The following is a 26,315-nucleotide window of genomic DNA, read 5'->3' as shown; positions in this document are numbered from 1 at the left end:
TACAACTCCTTTATGCTTCCCTGTTATTGACATAGTCCTGTCATTACAAATTCATACACAGCTTGCCCAGCCAATTCTGTTGGTTTTTATGAAAATGTCAGTTGAATTAAAATTTTTCCATTGTAAGAGTGGGATGGGGACAGAAAAATCAAAAATCCTCAAACACAGTATCCACAAGTAATGGGCGTGAACCAAAAGATTTGAAACATTTGAGATACGCTCATAAGAAAAGTGGTTGATCTTAATATTAAATGTTTTATGATGTAGGCTTTTAATAGCTGTTTAAATAATATAAATATCATCGTACATTTTTTTTTTCACAAGCCATGTTCATAACCACCATTGGTCATCGAATAAAGATATATTCTCTCCATGACTTAGACCATACAGGGATCAAATCCAAGTCACTGATGGTATCTGAGTGTTATTAAAATGGCCTGTGTCACTCGTCTTCTCTTGCAAGCAGTGACATACACACAAGTGTGAGCATGAAATCTTGATAATCCCTCTTTTCCTACAGGGGCACTTTTCGCATTGAGAGGACAGATGGCTCTAATTTTGATGTGCGTATACCCCCCTTTTCCCTGGAGAGCAACAAAGACGACAAAGCGCCCCCTGCTGGGTACAGCTGGTAGAGAACCACAAGACAAGAAAGCATAGAATCATAATAGTAATGCCAAACAAGTTTTATTTTTTCCTATTTTGTTTCTCAAAGTTTCAGTATAAGTAAGTAATTTCATAACTTATGCTTAAGGGTTAGTGTGGTAATCAAAGCATTTACAATAGTAATGCTAACCAACACATTTCCTTGTTGCTGCCTTTTGTTTGGCATGTTTTAGATTTTGGTTTCTTGTAGAAGTGTTCAAAGGCTGTAGAGGGTGTGTTGTTGTTGTTGTTGTTCAACACAGTCTGCTGTGTTCCTGAGTGATATAACCCTCAGCGCAGTGCAGAGTATTCTACCCCTGTACACAAAAAAAACAAGCCTCTCTTTAATGCATTGTATTTCAAACATTGTAATATTGTATTCTTGAGAATAGTGAAATAGAAAAGGTTGTTTCTGGATTGGAGGGTTGAAATGCTGTGGACAGTGTACTGGGTTACATCATTTGAGAATGAGGTGAAAGCTGCCTCATGCAAAGTGAATGTCCTCTCTGACTCCAGATGTTTTAAAAATCCTTCATCTTTGAAAAGATGTGAACAAACGTTTTCTTAAATAATACTATCATAAGGAATGTAGTTAGTGTTAATATTTGAGGTTATATGATGTATTGCTTGGTAACCTTTAAAAGATACATTATTTATTTCATCATGCTTTAGTTCGGGATGGACTGGGAAATAAAGTAGGTGATCATAGATGACTATTCTGCCAACACTGGAGTCTGAACATCTAAGGGTAGTAGTGTAGTACAGGAGAAAGAGGTGAATTAGTCTCATTTGCAATATTCTCTTACAAATAAAAACTTCTTTCTACATATTTAAAAGCTAAGGCAATACATTGATCTACTGATAATTCCAAATTAGTTCAAGGTTTACATCCTGGAGATTTATATTTGAGCTCTTTCACTGACCTCATTTTGAATCATTAGCCATGTGATGGAGAACATCTATTTGAGCTGCTGTGTAACTAAAGTAATTTAGTCTAATTGTTTCAATGTAATCTACAGAACCATGTGTACTGCCATATTGTTTTTAATCATTTTATGATTGTCATAATTATTCAATGCATTGCCTTAGTTATGGCCTCAGAGTTGTTACTTGGAAGTGTTCTATTGCAGTAAATGAAAGGGAAAATGAGAATGCTCAGGGTAAGATACAAGTTCCAGTGTATAGCCTATGGCACTTCTCTTTAGTGTGTTTAAAATGCTGTGCACAATTAAGATGATGTGCACATAAAAGATGTTGGCAGTAAAAAGGACATTTCTCCTAGAACTATTGAGCAGGACCGTTGCTGGTTCTCTTTGTAAGAAAGTGTTGGACTTCTGAAATACACAGGCTGTGCTGTTCTGATTTCACAGGCTAGTAATGTTTGTAGGGGAAAAGTATAAGTTACAACCTTCACTGTTCATACTTCCGGCTTCTGAATGAGGTTACTTACGGGCCTGTGTAAATGTGTGATTTAGCCGAAACTGAATGTTTACAATGCCTATATTTGAATTCAGGGTGTTATGTACAAGTTTTTTAAGAAGGAAAGAAAAATAAAAAGCATGTCACATTTGTAACAAAATGTCCTGAAGTTGTTTTTATTGATATTTTTATATCGAGCTATGTCCTTCACCAGTGCAGTTTTTTAAACTAAACAGATGTAGTTAAAAACCTGTGATTAGAGTTTATGGTTTAGATACTCAGTCCCTTGAGTCAAGACTTTGTAAAAGTACCTTTTGGGCCAACTACAGCTTTGAGCTTCTTGGGTATGTCTGTATCAGCTTTAGTATGGATTTGGGGATTTTTACTCATTTGTCCTTGCAGATGTGCTCAACTTCTGTCAAGCTGAATGGAGAACATCAGTGAACCACAAGCATCAAGCCCTTTTACAGGTTTTTAGTGGGATTCAGGTCTGGACTCTTGCTAGGCCACTCATTGAATTCTCCTTGTTTTGAAGAATCTCCAGTGTCACTTTGTATACTTGGGTGTTTATTCTCCTGTTGGAACATAATGGGGTGAAGATTGTACGATCTTTTGTTGACTGATCACATTAAGGAAGAGGGGAGAAGAAGAAATAAGAGAGAGGAGTCTGGAGAAATTGGGACTTGAAGCTTGTGCCAGGCGATAGCCCCGACTTCATGATCATCCAAACCAAACCTGACTGGAGCTGAGTATTTGAATCTTGTTGGAGAGAGCATGCTATTCTGTTAGAATATTCAAGTTCTATTAGAGAACTTGGGTTTCCTGGGTAAAACATACCTCAGAAATATCTTTCTTACTAAGGGTTCATTTTTATGGATAGGGATATAGGCTCCCATTTATTCTGTGGCATCCAGGGTGCAGATGGAGATTTAATTGCAAGTTGCATTGTATTTAGTTAGAAGGCAGCTTATGTGGCCTCTGTAGGCATTTGGAGTTTAATACGTAGTAGCCATCTGGGGTTTCCTGGGTGACCAGCATGTCAGGCCTCTAAAATGCCTTGTTTGTAAATACTGTACATAGAGTAATTTGTTTGTTTTGTCATTGAAATAAATATTTGTTTAACCAAGTGTGCCTGGATTATTACTCCTCTTAAAGTTGTGCCAGAGAATAAAGAATTCATGATTCTAAGAATCGCTCGGGTATATTCTAGTGAATCGTCTACAAGTTGGGGGGTTCTGAACATTTGTTGAATAAACCACTTGCCCAAATCCTGATTTTTCACTATTTTTGTAACCCCCCCCCCCCCCCCCCCCCCCCCCCCCCCCCCACTAGGCATGTGGGTCCCCTGCATGCACTGGGTACGACGGGTAAGATAATTGTGCAAGATAGAGCCTGGGGGCAGTGAAGATGAATTTAATTCAGTTTTATCATGATAAGCATGAAAGTCATTAAAACGTGTTAATTTAATGCAGGATTTGTTTTTCAATGCTGCTGTAGTTTAATTTGCCCCTTCTGGAAAAACTCCATTCATGAAACTGGAGAAGATGTGCATATGATTTTTGACTAACAAAAAAAGTGAGTACTGGTAACACATCTCAAAGATTCTCTAATTCCTTTCAGTTACAATTAACTTGTAGACCTCTTTCTGTGGTACACAGGCAGGCAGTGACTGGTAAACAGATGTGGAGAAATCAATAAAAAAATTGTCATACAAAAAAAATGACAATTCACACTACAATTGTGGATTTTGGAGTCTTATTCCCAGTATATTGATGGAGGGAGAATTTCTGTGTAGAATCGTATGTCTTCTATTTATTTTTTTTAGTCTTTTAACAGTCCTTTAACTGTTTCTCAAGATAAATACGCCCAGTAACTCACCGCTTCAGGAAGGACACCAATGCCGATGAAATGCTGATGGTTTAAACAAGCGAAAGGGAAGAATCCTTCTAAAATACAGGGGCCATCAGGAGGGCAGAAACACTCTGCATTGGGTAGGATCTGTGGAGCCGTGATGCCCCTGAGGCAGAGCCCTTTTTCTCCCTCGACAGCAAACCACTCCAGTGACAGATAGCTGGAGCAGCTACCTGCTGTCGTGGGACCTCCTGCAGCCTGGGAATGGGTAAAGGGATTTGACAGGGATGCATCACAAGCCCATTCCTCTTCCCACTGTTTACACTCTGTACCGACCCTCTTTGCCTGCACTGCTACTACAAAATGTCCTCTCTCGAAGGAATAAAATTAATTAACTTCTGCTTCTCATACAAACTGATTGGAATTACAGCGAATGTTCCGCGCTATGTCTGTTTGAAACATGGTTTGATAACTCCTTTACAGACTCGGCTGACTCCCCACCAGGTCTTACAGTGCACGAAGCATACAGGTCAGTCAACTTATTCTGTAAATCTAAGCATTTGCTTTATGATAAATCAGCAGTGGTGTAACAACTTTTCAATATTACACCAGTTTTGCTCCCCAGATCTTGAGTGTCCCATTAAATGCAGCCTGTTTTATTTACCTAGAGAATTTGCTTCAATCGTGCTAACTGGTGTTTACATTCCACCTCAAACACTATGCTAGCAGAGCTATACTGTATGTGAACCAGCACAACATATTGCTACTATGGAAAGGTCTTATCCAGCCTGCGCAGTTATAGCCTACTTTAACCACGCTAACCTGCCACATTACAAAAGGCAAGTTAACTGTCCTACCAGTTCTAGATCACTGCTACTGCACATTGGATCCTGCTTATCATGCCTATCATAAAGCACCACTTGGAAACTCAGATCACACAATAATTTTGCTTACTCCGATTTATAAACAAAATAAAAAAAAATAAATAAAATCAAAAGTTAAATCAGTCAAGGTCTCGTGCCCAGAAGCTATAGAAAGCCTGGGAGGGTGTTTTGAATGTACAGCTTGGAATTTATTTAGCTCTGCTTGTGCCTCTTTGGATGAATACACTGATACTGTTACATTCTATATAAGTTTCTTTGAAGAGGTATGCATTCCTACAAAAATTTTCAAGACATACAGTAACAAGAAGCCATGGTTCTTAAAATAACAGCAAGACCTATGCCGTTGGAAGCATAAGGTTTCATCAAGGGTGACCGGACTGAATATATTTCAGCCAAATATGAACTGCACTCTGCAGTGAGGAAATCTAAGAGCAACAACAGTAAAAAAACTAGATGACCAATTTTCTGACAACTCAAGAACAGTTTGGAGTAAAATTAAGGAAATTACCAACCACAAGGAAAAAAACTATGCCACTTTACTGCAGGACGACCCGTCTCCCAGATAAACTCAACCAGTTTTATGCTCGCTTTAAAAAACCTGATGTGAAGGCCTCCTCATTATCATCCCTTTCACTTTTGCCTCCTTCATTCTCTATCCATACTGACGAAGTAAGCCACAGGTCCAGTCAATTTGTCAACTGCAGCCCTCAGCTACTACTCTGATCAGCAGGCTCCTGTGTAAAGGCACATTGTGTGCACAGACTTAAAAGTAATATAGATGATAACTGTCTTTTTCAAAGCAGCCCAGAAAATTTACGTTTCTATTGGTTATGCCCTGTTGTTAAAATACTCTGAATTGATCTGCAAAATTGGGTAAAGAAAGTTTCTAATACTGACATTTCTTTTAGAGAAATAGATGTGATTATGCTGAAACAAATATAAAAATACAATTTATCATTGTCGTAATCATTATACTTGCTAATTATTATATGCATACATAAAATAATTTTACCGTATCTCTTAATAGCAGATTATCTTCTAATTACGAGCTCAATTACGAGCAACACCAGAATCGCCATACAATCCGTCCGTTCTCATGCTCTGACTTTCAGGTTGGGCAGTGGACTGGATTCCAGGGCAAACTCGTTCTTGTTTGATTATCCGTGTGAAATCTCGCCCAATATAACAGGTAAGCTCATGCACTGAAATTATGCGCTTCCAAATTAAAGCGACACGCATTTGAATAATTCAAAATACACACGAGGGAACGTCTCCAAACCATGTCTAAGTATCACAACATGAAAGCTGTGCGTACCTTATCTTTATTTGCCTGTATAATGTACTCCGGTGATCTGTAACGTAGTCTTGCGTGCATCGTAAAGGATCCGGACTTCCGGCTACGGAAAACCCGGAGTGGATCGGTCTTCAACTAGATCAGGACTTCCGGCTACGGAAAACCCGGAGTGGATCGGCCTTTCCACCGGACCCGGACTTCCGGCTATGGAAAACCCGGAGTGGATCAGCCTTCAACTAGATCAGGACTTCCGGCTATGGAAAACCCGGACTGGATCGGCCTTCCACTGGATCCGGACTGCCGGCTATGGAAAACCCGGAGTGGATCGGCCTTCCACTGGATCCGGACTGCCTGCTACGGAAAACCCGGAGTGGATCAGCCTTCCACTGGATCCGGACTGCCGGCTACGGAAAACCCGGAGTGGATCGGCCTTCCACTGGATCCGGACTGCCGGCTACGGAAAACCCGGAGTGGATCGGCCTTCCACTGGATCCGGACTGCCGGCTACGGAAAACCCGGAGTGGATCGGCCTTCCACTGGATCCGGACTGTGAGCAGCTTTTGTCCAATCGGCGCTGAGATTTCAGCAGGAGGCGGGAGACAGGCTCTTGTCCAGTCACACAGCTTCAGTCCCGGGACTTTTCCGAATTCCGGCGGGCGGTGACACTTCCGAGAAATGTCCACTGGGTGGCGACAGAGATACACGGAGCTGAGTCTCAAAGCGCTATCGGAAAGACTTGAAATCGGAAAGAAATACATTTGTTACGTTTTAATCCCATTGAAAAGGAAGATGAAAATATCGTTTGTATTTTAAAACATTATTATACTTGCGCAACATAATTATTAAGGGAATGGTGTGAGAAGAGACCGTGTTTGAACAGTTTAAGACGGATGTAAAGACATTTTATTTCAGAATGTCTTTCTGAAATGTGTCTGTTTCTGTGTTGTAAGAAATTTGAAGCATGGACGGGCCTTATCTGCATTTACCTTGTTGAATCTTTTTTTCCATAAAATGTTCATGTATTATTGCATGTACCCTGACAATACGACTGCTACGTTACGTTTTCTTGTAGTTTTTGGTCTCATAAAGAATACAAAAGACGCCATTCCGGAAGGTGTAGTGGGTTTATTAAAAGCAAATCAAAGTGTTAATAGGACTGACCTCCTTTTGGGTCCTACAACTGATTTATTCTTGGATGGCGTGGAAATAAAGGATAAGAAGTGTAACAATACTCATATTAGAAATCTTTGTAAACCCCATCTTATCCCTTCTTGTTTGTCTTTTTGGAATGCAATGTTTGAAAATATAAACTGGAAGTTAGTTTGGACAATTCCTGATAGATTTTGTATTACAAATAAAGTTAAAGAGATATCGTTTAAAATCATTCATAAGTTTTATCCAGTGAAATTAGTACTCTTTAAATTTAAGCATGAGCAGGATGATCTGTGTGTTTTTTGTCGGGCGGAAAAGGAATCTTTGGTGCATTTATTTGTTAGGTGTAGGTTTGTGAAGTTGTTTTGGACGGATTTACAGAGTTTTGTTTGCAGGCAGTTAAAGGTGTTTTTTAGATTGAATGATTTTGACATTTTATTGTACTGTTTAGTAGAAAATTTGGAAAAAGAGCATTTATTTATAGTCAATTTATTAATCATTCTTGGTAAATTTTACATCCATAAATCCAAATGGTCTAATAATACTCCCCTTTTTAGTTCTTTTGAGGTGGAGCTGAAACGCTATTTAAATTCTATTAAAAATGTGAGAAATAATAAATTCGGTTTTTTATTAATAAATAAACGGCGGTTAACTGTTTATTTTTCTGTTTGTGTTTGTCCTCTTGTACCTAATTTGATCCTCTGATTGTATTTGTATTTGTAAATGCTTTACAAATTTAATAAAAAATTCTTTAAAAAAAAGAATACAAAAGACGCGAGTCGATTACGTCAAAATGGTGTCGCACACAGAGCTTATGGGTAATGTAGTCTCTGTAGTTCACTGGGCTGCCCTGCCCATGTGTTTCGCTGATTTGATTGAACATTAGAATTAATTATATTAATACAATTTCAGCGTATTGATCGTGTCTTGTATTTCTATGTCTCTCTTATGTGTTCCCTTGTGTGTATGTTTTCTTTTATTTCACGTGTCTGCAGCGCTGGTTTATCGACCCGGCACTTAAAGCAAACCCACTGTCCTCGGGTTCCTTAGCTCCCGTCTTGTTTGCAAACTTTTCTCCTGTGTTTATTTTACTTTGTCAATAAAACGTGGTTGCCGTGGCAACGGAGCTGTAAAAGTTGTTGCGATCAAGGGGTAAGCAAGTACCCCAGGAAACGGGACCTTAAAGATAAGTAGACCTTATCTTTATTGGCTTGTATAATGTACCCCGGTGATCTGTGATGTACTCTTGTGTGCATTGAATAGCATTTTTACTATTTGTTAAAGCAGAGAAAACACAAGGAGGTCGAATTAATCAGCAACGTGAGGTGACTCGTCAGTAAACAAACTCTCCAGCGACGTCTGGATTTCAATAACTCTCTGCCCTGCAATACGGTTTTCCAGGAGTCCGCAGTGCTTAACGAGCAGAGAGCGGAACCACAGCATCCTGGGCCGCGGCTACACACCGACCTCGGGCGACGGACCAGCTGTCGCGCTAAACACGCATCAGATCCGGTTTCGTCGCAGTTAAGTGACGTCAAATGAGCGGCACAGGGCTTGTCCAATCACCGCCGTTAGCTTGAAAAGGCGGGATTTCCTTTTAGTTTTTGTGAGTGACACCGCTCCTAGCCAATCACCACGGACTTCCCTGTTCTTCCACGGAATTACCGCCCTCAATTTGAGTGACTCGGCTCAGAACCAATCAGCACTGAGATTTCGGCAGGAGGCGGGGCAGATACGGCTTTCGTCCAATCACAATTACAATTCCGGGACTTTACCTAATTACGGAGGGCGGTGACACTTCCGAGAAATGTCCACTGGGCGGCAACAGAGATACACGAGTCTATGGCGGTGAGTCTCAAAGCGCTGTCGAAGACTTGTTGTGCAGATATTGAATTTCTTTTTCAGAAGTGTAAATATATTATACTATGTACCCCTGATGACATTATTGATTTGCTATATATACTCTTGTTTTGTGTCGTATTTATTTTTATTGCTACATGAGTTAAAAAGAACTGCACTTCTGAGAAATGTCCACTGGGCGGCGACAGAGATACACGAGTCTATGGCGGCGAATCTTAAAGCGCCTCCTTACAGATCCTCGTTGTGCAGAGATTGAAAATCAAAACAGATGGTAACTGTGACTTTTGTGACAGCAACTCTGAAAGCTAATGTAAACTAATATTGACATTACTTTTAAAGAAGTAAAATCATGCTACATTTAAACCCATTGAAAGTAATATGAAAATATCGTTTGTATTTAAAAAAAATATGTACTTCCACGATATAATAATTAACGAAATGCTGTGAGAGGAGACCCATGTTTGAACACTTGTAAAAACGGATGTAAATGCGTTTGTACAGACAATTTGAAACATGTACGGACCTTATCTGCTTTTGTTTACTATTAAACAAGATTACTTGTTTAATCTTTTTGCATAACATGTACATGTATTATTGTATGTACCCCTGACTATACTCTATGTTATATGTATTCTTGTTTTTATGGCATGTATTGTTGTTATAATTAAAAATAAAAAGACGCGAATCGATTACGTCAAAAGGAAGTCGCCCACAGGGCTTGTGGGAAATGTAGTTTCTCTAGTGCTCTATAGCGCACTACAGAACACGTGCGCAGCCCACGCGTTCCGCAGATTTGATTGAGCATCAGAATTTTTTTAAAAAAATTTTTATTAAACTTGTAAATAATTTACAAATACAAATTCAATCAGAGGATCAAATTAGGTATAAGTAAACAAACACAAACAGAAAAATAAACAATTAACCGCCAGAGGTAATAGGTAAGTTGATTAACTTGTATTTTTTACATATATCATATGTTTTCCGTGCTTTATTATTTCTCACATTTTTAATAGAATTTAAATTAATTATACAATTTCAGCGTATTTGTCGTGTCGCGGATTTCTATGTCTGTCTTACAAGACGGACTCGGCAGGAGCTGTTTCTTGCTCTCCGGAGTGAAGCTGCTCTGGGAAGAGACGAGCAAATCTTCAGACTCTTTGTAAATGAGACATCATGACAGCTGTGCCGACCTGCTCTTTATTGACCTGTTGAACCTGTTTGTGTAAAGAGCAGGAGTCTTGTGTACCCCTGATTGTGTTATGTGTACTCTAGTGTGTTTGCAGCGCTCGTCCTGCCTGGTTTATCAACTCGACACAGAAACAAAACCCACTGCCGTCGTGTTTGTGGGTTTCTGAGCTCTCTTGTCTTGTTTGCAAACTTTTCTCCGGTGTTTATTTTACTTTGTTAAATAAAACGTGGTTGCCGGGGCAACGGAGCTGCAGTAGTTGTTGCCGGAGCGGGTCTGACCTCCAGCAGGTCAACAGGCGGCTTTTTTAATCTAATCTGCGAGAAAAACAGAAACTTAAGAAACTTTAGTCTAAAAAGTGGGACAGGACTATCAGGGACACATCAGCGCTGGACACCAGCCTCACACCGCTGGGCTCACTGCACCATGAGCGAGTCCGTCGGCGCCTCCTCCTGCTGGGGTGTGTTACTGCAGGAGTGAGGAGTCTCCGGTCCCCGGTCGCGTCATGATCTGCAAGTGGAGGTGAGAGACGGCGGCGCAGTGGGTGGCAGCGCTGGGAGCCTGGATTTAGTTCCTGGGGTGCTGTCTGTGTGGAGTCTGCATGCTCTGCCCCTGTTCTTATGGGTCTGGTTTCCTGGGGTGCTGTCTGTGTGGATACCTGGTGAAGAGACCCAGTGAGTGTTTGTGTGGCCAGCTGCGTCAACTTCAATAAAACTGGCCTTTTGGTTTGTTTGAGTGCTGACTTGCTATGGTGTATTTTTTCTCTCTGTGAACAACACGTCCTACGGCCAACACTACCCACACAGGAGGTGTGTGCGTGACAGCTCCTCAGCTGCAGCAGGAGTCCAAGTGTGCACAGATTTCTTGTTGGGTTTTGTTGTTTGAAGTTTCTGTTTGTATGTAGGAAGCAATTGTGCCATCGCGTGGTCCGAGTTATAGCACGGGACGAGAGCTCCCGAAGAGCGCCTGCCTCCTGCCCGATTCAACGTCTAAAATCATCACAGAACGGTGAGGAGCCTCTGACACAGCCCCCAGTACTGGGTGTGCAGAAAGAATCCTATTGTACAGTTTTGGTGTGAAATGGCCTCCAGTTCTTGTAACATGATGGGTTTCTCTGGACTGCAGTCCCAGTGCACTCCGCTTTGGATTTGCAGTGGTGTTTTCTACAATGGAAAACCCTTTGTTTGTACAGAATGGAAATGGCAGTCTGCATGTTTTAATAATCTAATGTGATCATGTACTACAGCTTAAACACTGAGCCAGGTGACGTTTGATTCTAAAAGATTTCTCTATCATTTCAGCGGCGCCTTGTCTGCGGCAGCCCGGCAGCTCCTCCTCCCTTCCAGCTGAGACTCTTCCCTCTCCAGAGGTGGGTTAGTGCTCTCAGGTCATCTTCTCTCACACAGCTGCGGGGCAGAAACGCTACTTCCACTGGGCAGAGAGCAGACGGGCAGTGGGAAGGGCAGCTCTGTGTTTGGGGATCAGGGCTGTCCCTGCTGAGGGATGCTTTCAGAGCCAAAGCAACTGGCTGGGTTATGAACTTTATGGTGTGATCCAAATAAGACATAAAAAGACAGAGAATGAGAAAGAAATAGTATTGCATGTATCTAATCAAAATAGTCTCTTTCAGACAAAACAAATATTGAACAAAAACTTAGTTGCAACACACTGCACTACACTTTCTTCTAGGCTGACATTACCAATAGTTTGTGCTGTCTTCCTTTCAGTCTGCAGGGTGTGCATCGTTTTCCTCAGCTTCCTACACGAGGAATCAGTTTCTCCTGCCCTGGTTTCACTCCTTTATATCTCACAATCTTCTGCAGCTCCTGGAGGCTGACGACATGTTTGCTGTTTCTGAAAAATTGCTGACTGGCTCATCAGCACAATTGCTGATTCAAAATCCTTTACTCACATGTTGCCTTAGCCTCTGTATCACAGAGATGTGTGCTTTTCTGGGTTGGGTAGATCGATAGTGTGCTTTCGCTCAGTTGCTCTGCTCAATGCGTGGTCTTTTAACTCCGGCTGGGTACGAGCACCTCACTCTCCACACAGCTTTCCAAGGCTCTGTCATCGTTTGTTGAGGATATTGTGTAGCTCGTGAAACAGTTCCCCCATTTGAGCCCTGGATTTACTGGGTACTTGAATACCTGAATCTTGCCGTCAGTCCTGATCACCTTGTTTTTGTTCTGCAAGGACAAGGCACCTCCCCAGCACTGAACACAAACTGATACTGGCGGGTTGATTGTGTTGTGGTGTGAGTTTGTGTCTGTGGGGGTGAGGTGTCCCCTGCAGCGCGAACAAACATGCAGACTCCACACAGACAGCAGCCCTGGAATCAAACCCAGGGCCCCGGTGCTATGAGGCAGCGATGCTAACCACTGTGCCGCAGTGTTGCCCCCTTTGAAAATGTCTGACTTCCGTTTAATTTGAGGTCACAAGCTTATAAATGGTCTCACAACGTTTGTCTCATCTCAGGTTTCTCTGACCAGGCCCAAGGACCTGTAGTCACTGACAGCTTCTGCAGTCTGACGGTTCATTTCAGTAGGCTGGAGGGATGGCGCAATTATCCTCAAATCAGTGAGTATTGTTTTGCTCTTGTAACATGAAACATCAAAGAGAAGTCAACAGACTATTCCGTGAAACTGTTCAGACTGGCCCGTGGTGATTTTCTGGGTCCTTTAGTAAGCTGACCGGGACTGTGTCATCGACACACTTTGTGAGAAGCCAGTCTATGTGTTTGCTCTTGTGATCATTCGTGAACGAATGTAAGAGAGTGTAAGAGATGGAGAAGATTCGGCCCTGGAGTGATCCAGTTTTCTATTTAACAACCTCAAACTGCAGGAGAGAAATGCTTCATTTCTAAGATGGAAATATAATCAGAAAGTATAATTAGCCATTTGTGTATATCATGTCAAAAAATGTTTTATATATAAAAAGAATTTAGTAGAGACATTTGCTTAATAAGGCAGTAGAATAAATGTTGTGATGCTGGTGTGATGGTGCTCTCCAACAAACTGATACAAATGGACAGAGAGACAAAGTGAGAAAGAAAATGTATACATAACAGACATATATGCAGAATACAATACAGAGCTGTAAAGTACAGTACCCTAGAGTGAAGATGGAAATCATTCATTCTGGCGCAGAAGTGAATCTGCTCTCAATGGTTTTCCTGTACAAATGGAACACGTTGTGAATTCTACATAATTCACAGGAAACAAAATAAACAACTCATTCACTCCCCTGCTGTCCGTGATCCAGAGCTCAGTAATCATTTCACTACTGAAGATCATGCAGTTTTTAATGCTTTTCATTTTAACATCCTACTTGTTAATATTTCCTCTTAGATGAGAATATTCTCTTCGGCGTGTCTTTACAACTCTTCTCTTATTGCTCCTCTTGTCAGTAATCCGGTGTGAAAGCTCTCTCTGTCGGAATCAATGTCTTACCTCTCCGTCTTGTTTCAGGTCTCCTCTGGCTGCTGACCCTGCCGTCAGGACAGAACACATCCCGCACTGACCACACTGCTGGGTTTACTGTACGTGACAATAAAGAGCTTGAGCAACACATCTAATGTGATCTCTGCACGCTTCCCGAGGAGCAGAGATGATAAGGTCTGTGTCTGTTCCCGAGTCTTTGCGAGAGGCCTGTTTAGTCCGTCACTGAGATGATTTTAGATGCCTGTGAGTCGTGCCCACTGAAAAATGAAATAGTGCAGCACAATGAGACTTCAAGCAAAGATCTCATTAGCCCCTTCTGTGAATTGGTGTCTCGCAAGAGATCTTCCATCTCTTTGAAAGTTTCACAGCTTTGACCTCTAGATTAGAAATGACACCAATTGCACATGGGTCCAGCAACGTTCTATATAGTGCACATCACCATCGGGATGAAAAACAAAAATCCCCAGTGGGAGTCCAGTCTTTCCCTGCTACGCAAATTGCTTTTCGTTAGGTGAGGTCGCAAGTTCTTATTGGAGAATGTTGTACAGTTTCTTAATGCAATAGGGCGAGTAAGACTGAAGTTCCCCCCGTGTTGGCCGATCAGTGGAACGAAACTGAAAAAAGCTCCTTGAAACTGTGATTCATACACTTATACACTGGCTCAGCATGGTGCTCACCTGCTGTCCTTGGGTGTCTGCTGAAATTTGATTTTTTTTTCAGGAGCACTGTGACCCAGAGCTCAATAATCATTTCAGCTACTTAAGATCATTCAGTTTTTAATGCTTTTCATTTGAACATCCTACTTGTTAGTATTTCCTCTTAGGTGAGAATACTCTGGTACTTTTCTGGGTCTTAGTTGAGTGAGCTTTATTAGAATAATTGAACAATACTTTCACCTCCACATAACACTCATAGATTTTTCAAGGGTTAAATATGGGAGCCACGTTTCTTACATGTTTCCTTTTGTAAGTTGATTCACAAAGCTTTCACCGCCTCCACTCCAGTGAATCACTTTGTTTAGCAAGTGATCAGGTGGAACAGTTTAATTTCTTCCTACAAATAATGCCTTTTCCTTTTTCATCCCATTCAAGTCTCCGTCCTAGTTAGAGTCATTGTGATGTAGAACGGCAGTGGTCCAGTTGAAAGGTTCAAGGTTTCACTGTGTTTTAGAGTGCAGATAAAGAAGATAATAGGAGAGGAAACTGGAAAAGCCGTGACTCTGTCATTCCATTCAATTCAATTTATTTTCATATAGCACCTTTCACAACAAGGTTGCCCCAAGGCGCTGAACAATGCAGGTAAATATACATTTTGTGAATACAGAACTGAAGACAATGGAGGAAAGGAACCAAAGACTCAGTAAGGAGAATAAAATCCTCTAGGGGTCCAAGGTCAACTGGCTGCCCAACCCCTTTGGGCATGCTAACATTATATCATTAAAAAAAAAGAAAGAAATGAATGCGGGTATTAATCCATCCATCCATCACGTTATCTGTATGTCAGTACCCCATGCAGGTCTCTGCAGACCAGCAGAATCCTCCTAAACGACAGCTGTATCCATGATGCCCCTCTTGGATCCATGGCACTGATGCAGCATTCAACTCACATGGTGCCCAGCCCATGACAGACAGTATTTCTCCTCTGCAGCATCCCTGCGAGGCAGGACAGGTGCCTGACCTCTGAGAGCCTTGTAAGTAAGTAGAAGGAGTTTGAAGTCCGCCCTGTACCTGAGAGGAAGCCAATGAAGAGAGAGAAGTGTGGGGGTTATGTGGTCATTCTTTCTGCTCCAAGTAACAATTCTAGCTGCTGCATTCTGTAAGTATTCAAACTCTTTGCTGTGACACATCTAACGTACTTTAGGCAGACAAAACGACCTTAAAAAGCCACATGATTTTTAAGTAGTCTGTCTGTGTGTAGTAACAGTGGTTCACATTATTTCAGAACGTATACTCCCGTCTCTGTAACTTTCCTCAGTCAGCTATTGAACATTCTGTATTTACACCACGAATGCACTACTTTGTCTCGCGCGCGGTCACACTGGCCGTCCACAGGCACGGGCAGGAGCAGGGAACACGAGGCCGCCCTGTAGTGCCCCTGTGGCTCTCCAGCAGAGGGGAGCACTTTGCTCAACAGCCCTGAGCCAAAGGACCCAGTGATAAAGCTGAAAATCTGGCAAGTCCCCCAGTCTCCCTGGGGCGCTGAAGAGGATTTCATCTGATGCTGAGGTTCCTGTAACTCAACACAAAATTGAACACGGCGAGTTATGAGTTTGTGAAGAAGTGACAGCGGAACAATGTCAAACAGGAAGTTAACCTACAGGAAAGAATGAATTGAATCTCTGATATTCAAGCACGCAGTGTGACGTCCACTGTCTATTCAAATCTACTCTGCAAGTCTTACAATTCTTTTTCATACACCGTCTCCTGGTTATTGTTTTGTGAGTGCTTGAACTGTTTCTCAGTAGAAATAAGACCGATAACTCACTGCTTCAGGATGCACACTATCGTCGATGAAACCTGTGGTGTAAGCAAGCGAAAAGAGACAGATCCTTCTAAAACACAGAGGCCATCGGGAGGGCAGAAACACTCTGCAACAGGTAGGAGCTGTGGAGCCGTGATTCCCCCGAGCCAGAGCCCTCGTCCTCCCTCGACAGCGAACTGAGCTCCAGCGACTGGAGCAGCTACCTGCCGTCGTGGGACCTCCTGCAGATTGGGAACGGGTAAGGCAATTCGACACGAGCCCACTCCTCTTCCCACTGCTTACACCCCTATAACAAATAGTTTCAGGGTATTATTCAAGTACAGGATAAAGAGATGACAGGTGTTCCCAATTGGCTGAGGATACAACTCTCTCTCTCTGAGAAAGCACACAGAGGTGGACAAAGCAATTAAATGCGTTTACAAGTCATTTCCACTGTTTCTGGTCTTTCTTTACATATCAGAAAAGTGAACTGGTGGCTGTTGAAAAGTGTCTGCTCCGTACGTAATATACATGTAAAAGATGTGATTAAATATCTTGGTATTAAGATTTTCAAAAAGGTGATTTTGTGATTTGATGTTCTCTACCTTAGTAAAATAAAAAAAAAACTTTATTCATGGTTGCTATTTGTCAAACACGGGCAGAAGGAGGCCTAAATGCTACAGGGTTTAGAGCATCTAATACCGATACCGACAGCATTATTTACAAAATTAAGCAAAGTAGGTGATGTATGTTTCCCTAATTTAATCATTCAGGAACTAGGTATTGATGCTTTTAAGAAACTAACAGTAGCCCATCAGAAACTATGGAAGAATTTACAACCTTTATTAGACTACAAGGAAAACAATTTAGTTATACTTGTACTAATAAATACTTCAGATCCCTCTCGCAATCTCACAATATCTTGTCAAACTATTTTGGAGCACCTCTTTGGGGAAAGTGAGTGGAATCAAACATGACTATTGTCAAACAGATTTTGTATGAATAATAAGGTTAAGGCGTCAGTACAAAATTGTACATTGAATCGACCCGGTAAAGATACACAGTGTGCATAGATTTAAAAGTAATATAGATGATAATTGTCTATCTCAAAGCAGCCCAGAAACCTTACGTTTGTTTTTGTTTTGTTCTGTTGTTAAAACACTCTGAACAGATCGGCAAAATGGTGTAAAGAAGGCTTCTAATTCTGACATTTCCTGTAGACAAATTGATGTTATTTTACTGCTCAATACTGCTGAACCGAATCTAAAATATAATGTATCATTGGCTTAATCATTATACTCGCTCGTTATTAGATGTAGAAATAGCCTAAAATGAGAAATAATCGAAAATTGAATAATTAGACCGTATGTCGTAGTAGCAGATTGTACTTCTCGCCTACTTGATGTGGTCGAGCAACTCCACAATCGCCATACAATCCGTCCGTTCTCATGCTCTGACTTTCAGGTTGGGCAGTGGACTGGATTCCAGGGCAAACTCGTTCTTGTTTGATTATCCGTGTGAAATCTCGCCCAATATAACAGGTAAGCTCATGCACTGAAATGATGCGCTTCCAAAATAAAGCGACACGCATTTGAATAATTCAAAATACACACGAGGGAACGTCTCCAAACCATGTCTAAGTATCACAACATGAAAGCTGTGCGTACCTTATCTTTATTTGACTGTATAATGTACGCCGGTGATCTGTAACGTAGTCTTGCGTGCATCGTAAAGGATCCGGACTTCCGGCTACGGAAAACCCGGAGTGGATCAGCCTTTGCACCGGACCCGTACTTCCGGCTACGGAAACCCCGGAGTGGATCAGCCTTTCCACCGGACCCGGACTTCCGGCTACGGAAAACCCGGAGTGGATCGGCCTTTCCACCGGACCCGGACTTCCGGCTACGGAAAACCCGGAGTGGATCGGCCTTTCCACTGGATCCGGACTTCCGCCTACGGAAAACCCGGAGTGGATCGGCCTTTCCACTGGATCCGGACTTCCGGCTACGGAAAACCCGGAGTGGATCGGCCTTTCCACTGGATCCGGACTGCCGGCTACGGAAAACCCGGAGTGGATCGGCCTTCCACTGGATCCGGACTGCCGGCTACGGAAAACCCGGAGTGGATCGGCCTTCCACTGGATCCGGACTGCCGGCTAAGGAAAACCCGGAGTGGATCGGCCTTCCACTGGATCCGGACTGTGAGCAGCTTTTGTCCAATCGGCGCTGAGATTTCAGCAGGAGGCGGGAGACAGGCTCTTGTCCAGTCACACAGCTTCAGTCCCGGGACTTTTCCGAATTCCGGCGGGCGGTGACACTTCCGAGAAATGTCCACTGGGTGGCGACAGAGATACACGGAGCTGAGTCTCAAAGCGCTATCGGAAAGACTTGAAATCGGAAAGAAATACATTTGTTACGTTTTAATCCCATTGAAAAGGAAGATGAAAATATCGTTTGTATTTTAAAACATTATTATACTTGCGCAACATAATTATTAAGGGAATGGTGTGAGAGGAGACCGTGTTTGAACAGTTTAAGACGGATGTAAAGACATTTTATTTCAGAATGTCTTTCTGAAATGTGTCTGTTTCTGTGTTGTAAGAACGTTGAAGCATGGACGGGCCTTATCTGCATTTACCTTGTTGAATCTTTTTTTCCATAAAATGTACATGTATTATTGCATGTACCCTGACAATACGACTGCTACGTTACGTTTTCTTGTAGTTTTTGGTCTCATAAAAAATACAAAAGTATGAGTCGAGACGTCAAAATGGTGTCGCCCACAGGGCTTATGGGTAATGTAGTCTCTGTAGTTCACTGGGCTGCCCTGCCCATGTGTTTCGCTGATTTCATTGAACATTAGAATGAATTATATTAATACAATTTCAGCGTATTTATCGTGTCTTGTATTTCTTTGTCTCTCTTATGTGTTCCCTTGTGTGTATGTTTTCTTGTATTTCACTTGTCTGCGGCGCTGGTTAATCGACTTGGCACATAAAGCAAACCCACTGTCCTCGTGTTTCTTAGCTCCCGTCTTGTTTGCAAACTTTTCTCCTGTGTTTATTTTACTTTGTCAATAAAACGTGGTTGCCGGGGAAACGGTGCTGCAGAAGTTGTTGCGAGCTGACCTCTAGGAGGTAAACAGTCGGCTTTTGTAATCTAATCAGCGAGCAAAGCAGAAACGTTAGTCTAAAAAGCGCTGGCTGGAGTATTTTGTGGACATTATGCAGAAGAAAAGGAAGAAACGGTGAGTCGCAGGCTGTCGGTAAATATCAGCGCTGGACACCAGCCTCACACCGCTGGGCTCACTGCACCATGAGCGAGTCCGTCGGCGCCTCCTCCTGCTGGGGTGTGTTACTGCAGGAGTGAGGAGTCTCCGGTCTCCGGTCGCGTCATGATCTGCAAGTGGAGGTGAGAGACGGCGGCGCAGTGGGTGGCAGCGCTGGGAGCCTGGATTTAGTTCCTGGGGTGCTGTGTGTGTGGAGTTTGCATGCTCTCCTTATGTTCTCGTGGGTCTAGTTCCTGGGGTGCAAAATTCTGTTTATTTCACAAGACGGACCCGGGCAGCAGCATGTGTCTGCAGCGCTCATCCTGCCTGCATGTTTGCAAACTTTTCTCCTGTGTTTATTTTACTTTGTTAAATAAAACGTGGTTGCTGTGGAAACGGTGCTGCAGAAGTTGTTGCGATCTGACCTCCGGGAGGGAGACAGCTGGCAAAGCCGAAACTTTAGTCTAAAAGGCGCTGGCTGGAGTATTTTGTGGACATTTTGCGGAAGAAAAGGAAGAAGCGGTGAGTCGCAGGCTGTGTGACAGGACTGTCGGGGAAATGTAAGCGCTGGGCTGAGCGAGTCCGTCGGCGCCTCCTCCTGCAGGAGTGAGGAGTCTCCGGTCTCCGGTCGCGTCCTGATCTGCATGTGGAGGTGAAAGGCTGAGAGACGGCGCACATGCTCTGCACATGTTCTCATGTGTCTGGTTTCCTGGAGTGCTGTCTGTGTGGAGTTTGCATGCTCTGCTCATGTTCTCAAGGGTTTCCTGCCGCTTCTGCAGTCCAGTGTTGGTGAGTCTGTCAGGTTGATTGTGTTGTGGTGTGAGTGTGCCCTAAAGGGGTTTTAATAGTATGGGGTTTGTGTGTTCACTTGTATGCAGACCACTGGAGAGACCGGTTGTTTTTTGCCAGGCAGACTAATGGCTGCATATTCAATTCCAGCTACTGATGTTGCCAAACCAGCAAGTGGGACAGTGTTTGAAAACCCTTTCAATGAAAAGTTTGTAGAACAGTGTTGCTATTGTTCTGTTTAATTCGAGGTCACCAAGCTTATAAATGGTCTCACAACGTTTGTCTCTTTTCAGGTTTCTCCGACCCGGAGAGTGAACAAAGAAGTGATAAGGGCCCATAACACCTAAGCTTGGCACTCTCACACTCTTCAGCCACACGAGCTTCCTCCTGGTAAAATACTGGGCAAGCCCCTTTCTGACAGGGACAGTGGAAAACCCCCTGAGGGAGATGGGCTGAGGGGAGGAATAAAACCATCTGAGCCGGAACGGAGCACACTCCCGATTCCCACCAGACCTGGGAGACCACACAGGCAGCACAAGGGAAGCTGCGGCGCGCGAGTTCGCGGAGGCAAGGACCGATGGACGACCACGGGAGACAGTGGCATCGGAACAGAGGTACTGTACAGAGACTTTTAATACCTGAAGGCAAGGAGCGAGAAACCGGCCCGGCTAGCCGCTCCAAACTGAGGGGAATGGAATACAGTTCGCGGGAGGATTTCTAGTGGAACCTGAACGGAGTCTGGGGAAATGGGACCGGCCTCTCGTTCACTGGGGCTATCAAAGACTTTACAGGTACGAAGAAGAATCGTTCGAGTGGCCACTCTTCGGTACTTGACAGAAAAGACTGCCGTCCCTCTGGATTCATTATGACCCTTGGAAGGACCTTTTGTTGCTGCTGTTTTCGTTGTGTCTTTGGCTGATGGTGAATGTGGATAGAAAATAAAAAGGTCACTTATACGATACACATGCTTGTCGCTGGTCTGTGTGGGCATTGGTGGATCTGGGAGATCAACAGAACCTGTTGCATTGCTAGGTGCCGTAGTCATATATGAGGCAGGAAATAATTGTTGTTTGAGGGGTCACCTCACTCTGACACGAACGTGTTGGGAAGACGCGCCAGTTCTGACGTTAGTGCGACGGGTCTGTAGGCATTAAGGCAGGTTCTTGTGTCCTTTTTTGGAACAGGAACAATAACAGAAGATTTGAAGCAGTCTGGCACTGTGCACTGGGACAATGATTGCTTAAAAACGTCTGTAAAGATTGGAGCGAGTTGGCCAGCACAGGGCTGTAGTGTGGCTGGAGATACACAGTCAGGTCCTGCTGCCTTTTTACAGTTTTGCTTTTTGAATAGCCTTAACATTTCCTGTTCTTTGCTTCACAGGGCATTCTCAAGACTTGTTAACGGCGTCAAGTCTTCGTGAGAGATTGAGTGTGAGTGGGTGTGGCACTCCAGTTGAGTGGGGGACAATAGCTCATCCCCAGGATGTGAATTATTTGGACGAGTTGCGAGACTGCCATGGACAAGGTCGTTGGAGATCCTTTGTGTTTCTGGCCTGCTGTAAAATGTGTTATCTGGTAGAGAGTGATCAAGATGTATCTGAGGGGATTTTCTTTTGTAATTGGTAACAGTTTGGAGACCTTTCCAGACAGATAAACAGTCTTTGTTAGCAAACAGTTGTTCCAGCTGTGGACAGGAGGGGAAACAAAAGGTAGAGAACTATTTTTAGAGAAATGGTCCTAAAGGAACAAAGCATAGTGTAGGATGCCACTAGCTTAAGTCTTAACAGCACTGCATGAGAGGAGACTCCGGTGTCTATTTGTTCCGAGGGATCCTCAGAAAGGTCAAAAGGTTGCAAACAGATAGGAGACTGGTTATATGCCTGAAGCTTAGCTAGAGGAACATAACATTGCTGGAATGCTGAGAGGGGAGGTTATCAGAGCCTAATGTTATTGCGAAAAATGGCAACTAGGTATAGACGATCTGCTGAATGTCTGTCCTGTGAATTGTTAAGGGTTTCATGTATTTGTGTGTCCAAGTAGTCCGGACTGCTGTGCTATGTGTTGTTTGTCTTTTGAATTTTCTGTTTTACACCTATTGTATCCATAGTGGTATGGGCCAAATCCAATTTAAAGGGTGTTGTGAGCACTGGGGTTTGTTGGGAGTGGTGAGTTAGGAGTCTGGAAATGAGAGCAAGGTGCGAGTGGATATGATAAAAAGATTGTTCCTTTATTTTGTTTCTGATACCTGGTGAAGAGACGCAGTGAGTGTTTGAGTGGCCAGCTGCGTCAACTTCAATAAAACTGGCCTTTTGGTTTGTTTGAGTGCTGACTTGCTATGGTGTATTTTTTCTCTCTGTGAACAACACGTCCTACGGCCAACACTACCCACACAGGAGGTGTGTGCGTGACAGCTCCTCAGCTGAAGCAGGAGTCCAAGTGTGCACAGATTTCTTGTTGGGGTTTGTTGTTTGAAGTTTCTGTTTGTATGTAGGAAGCAATTGTGCCATCGCGTGGTCCGAGTTATAGCACGCGACCAGAGCTCCCGAAGAGCGCCTGCCTCCTGCCCGATTCGACGTCTAAAATCATCACAGAACGGTGAGGAGCCTCTGACACAGCCCCCAGTACTGGGTGTGCAGAAAGAATCCTGTTCTACAGTTGTGGTGCGAAATGGCCTCCAGTCCTTGTCAAATGCTGGGTTTCTCTGGACTGCAGTCCCCTCCGCATTTGGATGATTGTGATTGGTGTTGCTGTAGCTGTGCTGTCCTGAGACTGACTGGTGTCAACACCAGCTGTACTCTGGGATCAGCAGGGCCTAGTGGTGGTATGAATTGTGGCCTCTGTTTCTCAGGTGTAACAAGTGTTTGATTACTCTGTTCTGTATGTTTATCAATAGTGGGTACTGGCCTAATTCAGCCCTGCACTCGCTGTTGGCTGTTTTTCTCTGCGCAAGGCGGATGTTTCTACAGATTGATTAGAGTTTCTACAGAGTGTACTCCTGGTCTGTGAGGGGACCCCACACTTCACTGCCGTATAGGGCAATGGGTTGGATTACACTTTCAGATATTTGGAGCGAAATTCTTGTTGGTGGGTTGACGTTGAAGAGCCTCCTTCTTATTGCGTAGAAAGCCCTGAGTGCCTTCTCCCTCAGTGCCTTTAGTGCCAGGTCAAAACTCCCAGAAGAGCTGATGGTGAGACCGAGATATGTGTAGCTGGATGTGTGCTCCAATGTGTTGTTGTTCAGTGTGAATTTGTACCTGTTTCCCTGAGGTCTGGCTTTCTCCTGGAAAACCATAACTCTGGTCTTGTCCAGATTGACTGGCAGTGCCCAGGTGTGACAGTCCTGCTCCAGCAATGCCAGGCTCTGCTGTTCTGGGTCCAGATGGGCTGGCAGTGCCCAGGTGTGAATGTGATGGGATGTGTGGCGGTTTGGTAGGAAGCCAGTCTGACTCTAATGCGGGACATTGTGCTCAGTAAGGAGGGCCGGTTATCAGATATTCAAGTTACGACAGAGTTCCTTCCCCAGGTTACTGTTCACACTGAAGCTCCGGTACCTGTTGGGGTCGAGTCTGTCTCCATTCTTACAGACGGGCGTGATCAGTCCTTGATTCCAGGCCTCAGGGAAACAGCCGGCCGTCAGGACGAGGTTGAGGAGTTTGAGCAGGCTTTGCTGCAGGTCTGAGCTGCAGTTGGATCAAGCGTTGTTGACTGTGTCTTGGCTACAGGCCTTTTGTGTTCTGAGAGTTGTCTGTTTGTGTATGTGCTTATCTTCTTTAGGGTGTGCATGTAGTGTCTAACCATCTCACAGTATCTGAGGCGCAGTTCAGAGTGGTGTGGTGTTGTTTTAGTTCTGGTAGTTCTCTTCAGTTGTTTCTGCACTCTGTATCAAACCATTTGATATTGTTTCTGAGTGTGTTTCATATGAATGTAGTCATTTTGATTTTAAGGCTAGTTTCTCAAAAACATGGTTTAAATTTATGCCCGATTTGTTGGTTTGATTCAGAGCATTTTGAAATGTAAGGGATCAAGTAATGGGTTTATTTGCTGCTGAAAAGAGAAGAAAGAAAAAAAAAAGAAATGAGACAATTAGCTTGTAATGAGTTTATAACAACAGTAATTAGATTCCTGCAAGCACTCTTTTCATTGTCCAACAACTGAAAGCTTTTAGGTATAAAGGAAGGGTCCTCTAATATTTGATGTGTGAGATTGTCGTTCTATTGGAGATGTTAGTGAGTCTGAGGATTTGTGTTAATATGACAATATGACAATATGACAATATGACAATACAATACAATGCTACTACTATTAATAATACAGCATGGCAAGACTTCTTTCAGTCATTTCCCACCCCTCCACCTCAGTGAATCACACATGTTAAACTTCCATCTCGTGCTCCAGATCAGACATGAGCAATCCTATATTACAAATACTTACCACCAGACAATTTAACCAGACAATAATTTAAGCAATTATTAATTCAACAGAAGCAGCAGGACGAGTAAAGTGCCCCTCTGATGGCTGGTCCGTGGAATTAAACTGGAAAATTTCTTAGAATTGATTATTCTTACAATAATGTGCCAATGGCGCCGCTTGGTGGTCATTCAGCAAAATTTCACCGAAAGTTTTTTTAATTAAAATACCGTTAGTAATGTTCGTATTAATACGTTATTTTAATTTTAATTTTAAATATATTTAAGCATTTTCAACAGCAAAGAATGCAAAGAATACATTTCATTGCATTGCAAACAAGAGTAATGAATGAATGAATGTATTGTACATGGATACAAAATACAAAATAAATACAATAAACCCAAAATTAAAATAACATTCAAAAGGCGCGAGTCGATGACGTCAGAAGGAAGTCGCCCACAGGGCGTATGGGTAATGTAGTTTCTGTAGTTCTCTGGCCCGCACTGCCCACGTGTTTCGGTGATTTGATTGAACATCAAACCGCAGGAAAGAAATGCTTCATTTACAAGATTGAAATATAACCAGAAAGTATAAAAATAGCTATTTGTGTGTATCGTGTCAGAAATATTTGTTTTTATTTTAAAAGAATTTAGAAGAGAAATATGATTAATAAGGCAGTAGAATCCATTTAAACTGTCATTTTCCTGTTTAGGTTGGAAAGTTTAATTTGATCAAGTCCACTTGAGTGCCTAAGCAACTGTTTGGGTAGTTTGGCTGGTGTGGTGGTGCTCTCCAAATACCTGATCCAAACGGACAGAGAGACAAAGTGAGAAAGAAAAGGTGTAAATAACAGACATATCATATGCAGAATACAGTAATGTGCTGTTCAGCACAGTGACCTAGAGTGAAGATGGAAATCAGTCATTCTAGTGCTCTCAATGGTTTTCCATTACAAACGGACCAGGGCTTCCTGAGACACAGGCAGTTGGAGTTATATAGAGTTAGAGGTTGTTTTCACGGCACCAGCCGACTAAAGCAGAGACCTCCTTCCACTCCAGAATTTTTTTTTTATTTGGGTGGGATCATCTGGAGTCTTGATTCCTTTCACGGAGTCAGCAGTAGATACACAGCTGTTAGCATAGGAGGAGTACAGAAGAGGTGACAGCAGTGCTGGGGACCCTGGTATCTCTTCCACTGAGGACCCTCTGGCACAACCAAAGGTGTGAAATTGAAATTGTTTGGAAGGAATGGGAAGCTAAAGGCAGAGTCACAATCTCTGATTCATGTAATCAAAACAGTAAGTTCTTTCCTCAGGCAGCTTCGTTAGAACATTTTAAATAGATGTAAAAGTGTATTTACAGACTATATCAGCCCTTATCTTTATTAACCTGGTTTAATCTTTTTTTCAGAAGTGTAAATATATTATACTATGTACCCCTGATGGTATTATTGATGTGCTATAAATATACTCTTGTTTGTATTGTATCTATTTTTATTGCTACCATAAAAAGTTAAAAAGAACTGCACTTTCGAGAAATGTCCACTGGGCGGCGACAGAGATACACGAGTCTATGGCGGCGAGTCCAATAGCGCCTCTGTACAGATCCTCGTTGTGCAGAGATTGAAAATCAATACAGATGATAACTGTGACGTTTGTGACAG

The 26,315-nt window shown here is 42.8% G+C and overlaps 1 protein-coding gene and 3 long non-coding RNA genes across 5 annotated transcripts in view; 2 read left to right on the top strand and 2 right to left on the bottom strand.

The window, feature by feature from the left end:
- poldip2 (polymerase (DNA-directed), delta interacting protein 2) overlaps positions 1-3,944 on the top strand; it is a 28,181-nt gene extending 24,237 nt beyond the window's left edge. The window contains exon 11 of one of the 2 annotated variants that reach the window (XM_015367525.2): positions 3,921-3,944. In XM_015367525.2, the coding sequence (XP_015223011.1) occupies position 3,921 (1 nt within the window). In that variant the 3' untranslated portion in view covers positions 3,922-3,944. Of the gene's footprint in view, positions 1-520; positions 3,191-3,920 lie in introns of those variants that run through there. The other variant, XM_006640789.3, reaches the window with a different exon arrangement.
- On the bottom strand, positions 666-6,289 carry LOC107079931 (uncharacterized). Its single transcript, XR_011183715.1, has 3 exons — positions 6,115-6,289; positions 3,943-4,173; positions 666-962 (listed from the first exon to the last, which is right to left on the bottom strand). It is a non-coding gene; the product is annotated as an uncharacterized lncRNA (long non-coding RNA).
- Positions 6,290-8,172: 1,883 nt separating this feature from the next.
- Positions 8,173-13,860, top strand: LOC138225166 (uncharacterized). The gene is made up of 5 exons (XR_011183747.1): positions 8,173-10,043; positions 11,196-11,299; positions 11,593-11,660; positions 12,767-12,868; positions 13,759-13,860. It is a non-coding gene; the product is annotated as an uncharacterized lncRNA (long non-coding RNA).
- Positions 13,861-14,956: 1,096 nt separating this feature from the next.
- LOC138225160 (uncharacterized) lies at positions 14,957-17,852 on the bottom strand. The gene is made up of 2 exons (XR_011183742.1): positions 16,216-17,852; positions 14,957-15,960 (listed from the first exon to the last, which is right to left on the bottom strand). It is a non-coding gene; the product is annotated as an uncharacterized lncRNA (long non-coding RNA).
- Between the last annotated feature and the right edge of the window lie 8,463 nt (positions 17,853-26,315).

This window comes from Lepisosteus oculatus, chromosome 26 (assembly GCF_040954835.1).
Source record: "Lepisosteus oculatus isolate fLepOcu1 chromosome 26, fLepOcu1.hap2, whole genome shotgun sequence".
NCBI classification, from domain to species: Eukaryota; Metazoa; Chordata; class Actinopteri; order Semionotiformes; family Lepisosteidae; genus Lepisosteus; species Lepisosteus oculatus.
This window is presented reverse-complemented; position numbering and strand designations above follow the sequence as displayed.